Source organism: Rhagoletis zephyria, unplaced genomic scaffold (assembly GCF_001687245.7).
Source record: "Rhagoletis zephyria isolate East Lansing unplaced genomic scaffold, Rhagoletis_zephyria_1.1 Rzeph_scaffold_24855, whole genome shotgun sequence".
NCBI lineage: Eukaryota > Metazoa > Arthropoda > Insecta > Diptera > Tephritidae > Rhagoletis > Rhagoletis zephyria.
The window spans coordinates 1-6,098 of NW_016181913.1; the positions used below are offsets into that span (position 1 = coordinate 1).

The following is a 6,098-nucleotide window of genomic DNA, read 5'->3' on the forward strand; positions in this document are numbered from 1 at the left end:
TATGAGGCATGAGGCATCGATGCGTAATGCATTCCATTCGCTGGTGGGTAAGTTGTTCACAATAAAATGCCGTTTGTATACAAATGCATGTGCCATACATGTCGGCATCATCCTTTAATCACTGTTGTAACCACAAAGGCAGTATTAAAAATATACATACATACATATATATGTGTGTGACTATATTAACTTATACATGAATCCATGTGTCTGCAGGAAAATTCAATTCAAACGATCGAACGTTCAATGTTAGCCGAAGAGATGTTAACATGTACATATGTATATATGAATTTTTGATATTTAAAATGGCGGATCCAACTTCCAAAAATTTATTGAATCCTCAATGTTGAATTCGCCATATTAAATATTAAAAATTCATGATCATATTCGTAAATAGCGATCAAAAAAAAAAACCTTGGGTAACAAGTGCATCCAATAATTTTTCTAATTTTTGTCCGTCATATTGGATCTCACATATTGAGTTTCAAAAAATGCCACTCATCATTTATAATTTTCAAGAAAATAAGCAATCTATTTTTAACTGAACCATTCCTGCAGACGTTCTGGGTGCTTTTGACAATGCGGCCTTCGATTGCATCTGCAACTCGGTTGAAATGTTTTGTAAGTCCTTTGTACTAAATCGTATATTTATGGAGTAAGCAGCTTCTCTTGACAAAAAATAAATGTGTGGAAAAGATTTTACTTCGAAAAATTGTTTGCGATTCTAAATACTAAAAAAATGATTTGCTTTCACCACCATGTAGAGATGTTTTCCCCTTTCAATCAGCATAATGCTACAATCGAGCCTTAACCACTAAAAACGATGTAAGCGACATTTTTCTAAAAATTTTCTTTTTGATGCAAAAATGTTCCCAGAGCATCGTGCGCATTTCTGCATTCAAAAATAAAATTAAAGAAAATAATATGGCTTAGCTCTTTTTGGCGGCTAGGGCTTGATATGCACCTCTGTGTTTTTAAATACTTAAACAAAAGCGTAAACGTGTGTGAAAAATTTTTTTCCAAAAGTAAATCATATTTGCAAAAAATTCACTGAAAATTATACTTTACACAAAAAAAGCGTAAATAATTGGAAGACAATTTTCCAGAGCAATTTAATTTATGATTCTTCGTAGTGCATTAGAAAATTGTTGTTGTTGTTGTACTAAATACTCATACACATATATTTATGTACATATTTGTGTATGCTTAGTTGAAAGTATGTGGGCACACAAGTCCGGTCTAGTCTAATTTACTTTCTTTAAATACATACCTACAAATGTATGCACATATGTATGTATTTATGTATGCACATACAAATCTATGTGAGTATTTCGCACCGACTTTCTTTTTTCTAAGAAGATATTCGATCTGTTTGCGTTCATATAAGAATTTGATACTGCAATACTTTTCAATTATTTGCAGATCGTGTTGCGCTGCACATATGCATATATGTATGTATGTATTGTATGTATATCTATGTATGTATATGTATGTTGCATGTCTTCTCCACAGGTGAGTGAGTGCTCACATTCTTCGTTGCTGCAACAAACTTGTATACATCACTTCTCGATTGCTTTTATTGCTTTGCCAATTACGCAGTTACAGCCGTTTGTTGCATGATTTCATTACAAAAGTGTGTGTGAGAGAGAGAGAAACAAAAGTAATTGAAACAATTAAAAATGGAAAATAATTGTACACATATGGCTAAATAAGGTCACTATCGATACTTTCTTCAAATGTTTTTAGAGCATCAAGTTTATGGTTAGTGATTGACAATTATTGACACAATTGCCGTAGTTTAATGCTTAGACCTGTGCTACTAATATATAAGTAATAAATAGTTTATTTGGTTTGATCAATGCCTTATAATGAAGAGAAGTGTGGTGTGGTGGCTGGTATCTCAAAATTGCCAAGGTAAAACTATCTACTTAATTAAAATTTCATACAACTACATAAATATTAACTATTTGCAATGTTAGCGTATTTAATATTTTTTCGAAAGTGCGATTCCCAGAAATTGAGTTACTGGCTATTTGCTGTACCTACATATCGCTAGCTTTTCAGGAGAGAAGTATAACTTCCCATAGTAATTGTCATGTTTTGCAAGCCTTTGATAACTATCTTTTTGCGTGTACAATTAGGGCTTCTCTTAATTTTTCTTTGAAAAAATCTTCAGTCTCACCCTCCAAAAAGTTGAGGTTGGTTAAAAGGAGGGCTCCCCTAAAATTTTACGCCTTCTGGACCATGCCTTCCCCACCCGACTTGCGTTTGGAGTTTGAATTGCTGTAACTCATACCACATGGTGATCCATGTGCAGTAATATAGTGTATAAAACCGTTTTTCTTTTTTAAATTTCATTCACTAAATTAGGTAAATTTAACTAGTCTGTAAGATTTTGGTTCAGTAATCTTTGTTTGAGATTTTTTCTTTGTACAATATGTAAGGAACAATAAGCGATGCTCGTTTTTGTTATAAGGCCATGCATATATTTTAACGCTTATTATGAGACAACTTCCCCTAATGAAAGGCTCTTCCCCTCCTAGTTATTTTGATCATATTACAAAAAAGCTGGATCGATATTCATTCTTGGAAATAGTTACGCATATCTTACGAACTAATTAAATTTACTTAATTTTAATTTATTTTTTGCCACTGAAAACAACCGTGTTAAATAAATTCTCATTCTATTTTTACTTGGCAATAGTGTTCATCAGGGATATTGCCACGCCAACTTCAACGGCGATAAAAATAAAAAGACTTCCCGGCCAGCAGAAAAACGTAAATTTTGCGATTGGAGAGTGCGGTCTCGTACAATTCTCCGGATCCGGAAACGAACGGAAAACGACTATAATTTTCATTGATTGTCGTCTCTGGAAAACGTTCGAAACATTTCGAAAAAGATAATGTTATTTAAAAGCATTAAGTTCAAGCTGCACATTTGAAAGCATGTATACGTAGGTGGCAGTGGCTGAGCGTGCAGGGGATCGTGCTATTTTTTGTTAGCTTTCAGAAGGTGTCGGGTTCGAATTCCACCAGGCGCTTCCTTTTTTTGGAACCATGAAAAAGCATCTGTGAAGTACAGAAGGAAAGCGTATTGAACGAAAAATTAAATAATAAGAATTTTGAGTAAAATTGCCAAAAACGTATCTGTTTCTAACAAATTTTCGGTTCTTGTCTGTACATACATTTCTGCCGCACATTTAAGGGGGAAAAGGGATTGTCAAAGTATCCCAAAATGGAATCGGTAAACGGAAAAAATCCGCATTTCATCCACTTTTTTCCTCTTTGGATCCGTTTTCGGATATTTTCCTGGCTGCACTAATATCTGCCACTTTATTTACATGACAAAATATATTGGAATCTTACAAATAGCTGTACATCTATGCTCTGCCCAGAAAATAAAAAAATAAAAAAATATCAACTAAATGTACTAAGTAATTAAACATATAAATACAAACTTTTTATTTGGAGCGGGAGCGGAGCTAAGAGCTGAACTCAGAGCCAAATAAAATACCAAATCTGAGCGATGGAAAAAAACCTTTGCTCCGAAGCCCTGCTTAAAAGTGCCATAAAAAGCGCACCGATGATAAAAAACTGCGAGATTTTGTATATGTATTCATAATACTACTAAAAGAGAACGCTCCAAAAATGGGCGTGCCGCCAGGGTTGCAAACTATCCTTAGCTATGAGGTGCCATATTGAAACTAAATTTTTAAAACAAAAGTGCAATTCCAAAATAAAATAAAGCAGTTGAATAATATTTAGAAATTACAAAATTTTAGTTGAGAAAGAGAAGCATACGCAAAGAATTTAACAAAAATGTATTGACATATTACTGTTTTTAAAAAGTGCCATTTAGGCACTCTGTGCCTAATTGAAAAACTAAGTGCCATTTGATATAAAATAGGGCTAAAGGTGGCATGGTTTGAGCCAAGTTGGCAGCCCTGCGAGCCGCCTTAAAAGTGCAATGTATGCCATCATTAGTATATGAGGATAGGAATAAAAACTTAAGATAAAAGTTATAAAGTATTGATGCCAATATATCAATCTGTCAACTAAAGTAGAGACAGAAAACGTTTAAAAGGTAAATATAATAATAATATAAAGGTAACATTACAAAGTTCCTACATTTTTGGTGAAAAAAACGTACCTGTTGCCATTATCTTACTTTTTCAAACAGTTGCAGTGGTACAATACCCTTTATCTACACAAAAACTACATTGTGATGTTAGAATTGACTTTTTTCCTCTCGGGCACCACTGTGCGGCGTTACGACCCTGTTTAAAAATACCACTTACCTTTCTTGAGGCGTCGCTGAATCCAATTGTTGAGCTGTTAGATTATGCAAGAAATTCATTATTAACCAAGGCACATTATTAGCTCAGTTTTTTTTTTATTTTTTGCTTGAGTTTTTTTTCTCAATCCAGCTGGCTGCGGCTATCGATTAGCAATTAATTAAAATTAATATTTTTTTGATTTTTTTTGCAAATATTTATTTTCAGTCCATAAAGAGCAAAGAAGTACATAGGAAAAAATTTATGACACATTTCGCATAAACATCAGATATATTCTAGTAAATGCTTCATTTCAAGATTTTGTCTTTTTTTCACTGATAGGCGAAAAGCAGAACAGATTGTTTGTTTGAGTTTTATCATTCTATTGCATAATGTAAGCAATTTTTTTTGTTAATTGTAGTTATTTAAGAGAACATCATTATTGTGTTGCTAAGTGAATGTTAAAAAATTTAGTTTCTGTTAGTTTTGTACTTTTCACAGATATGTAAGTGTGTGTGTGTATGTAAATACTAGAAGGTGTTTACTAGGCGAAAAAATTGTTATAGTAAAGTGGTAGAAGAATATTCCTCTAAAACTACATATTGTGTAAATGGGTATATATGTGAGACAAATTTAGAGATGTAAGTAAGCAAGAGTTGCTTCCTTTTTCCTGAAATTGGTGAATTGTTGTTAGGTGCTGAAAGTTCAAAAGCTTGCACTAGTTATAGATTCAGTAAAGTTTCTAGTTAAATTAAGTAAAGTTCATCCATTCGAGTTGCGTTTAATTTTCAGCTAGGTAGTATCATAAAGCCAGTCTGTTTGCGAGTTTAAAATAAATTAGGTGAGACTTCATTACATAAAGCATTAAAGCACAAAGTTAAGTATGTATTACGAAAGTTTGTACATATACACATACTTACTCTAATAAAGAACACAATAAGCGGTGACAACAAGTTGAAAAGAGTAATAATACAATACATAAACTAGTTAAGCGCAGAAATAGTATAGTACATAGTAAAAAGTATGTAACTAAGCATGCTCATAGTCTGCCTATACTTATGTCTAAGTACTTAGTAGGAGAGTTGTTAGGCAGGCAGGCGAGCGAGCTGAATAAAAAAGAAATGGCATGCATTTAAATTTGTTTGGCAACTCTGCTGAGCTCTGGCTCAAAACAGCGCTAGAAAGTGACGCAAAATATTGAGTAACTAAATAAATAATTTTTTTTTTTTCAAAACAGTATTGTGACAATTTTGTGCCGCATATATGCATTTACGTACTTATACATATGTATGTCATTTTTCTTCTCTCAAATATATACTCTCCCGCTCTGCCATGTTTTTTTCTTTAACGTAGAAATGTTCTAAATTTTAAATTAATTATTGTAAATAGTAAAATAAATAAATAAATTAGAAAATTAAGTTAAGTTTTTTGTTTTTCTTTTTTTTTCAGGATATACATATTGCACTCCCTTTTAGCCACATTCAACTTCTACGTTTTTTAGCTTTCCCAACCTTGCTTTCCTATTCTTGATACGCTGAGTAGGCCAATTTTTGCGCTTCGTGCAGCGAACGTCCATAGCCGTGCTCCTCGTGCGAGTAATGCGGATGTGCTACGACTTCGTAGTTCTCCTTCTTCGATTCGAGCAATTTTTTCAGTCCAATAATACCACTCAGTAGTAATGCAATCTTGCCAATAACGAGCGCTTTGAAGGAGATCAATGCCAAGAAGCCGATGGCAAGTGGCAGGAGTGCAGCCATTTTCAGTTTGAAGAGCAACAACAATGGCAGGAGGTACTTTTTCTTTTCCTTTTTCTTGCCGCGAGCT

General features: G+C 33.4%; 1 protein-coding gene across 1 annotated transcript; it reads right to left on the minus strand.

The window, feature by feature from the left end:
- Positions 1 to 4,791: 4,791 nt before the first annotated feature.
- LOC108382026 (uncharacterized) lies at positions 4,792 to 6,094 on the minus strand (the record flags this gene model as incomplete). Its single annotated transcript, XM_017638421.1, has 1 exon — positions 4,792 to 6,094. A coding segment is annotated over one exon (300 nt), but the record flags the coding sequence as incomplete, so codon positions are not given.
- Between the last annotated feature and the right edge of the window lie 4 nt (positions 6,095 to 6,098).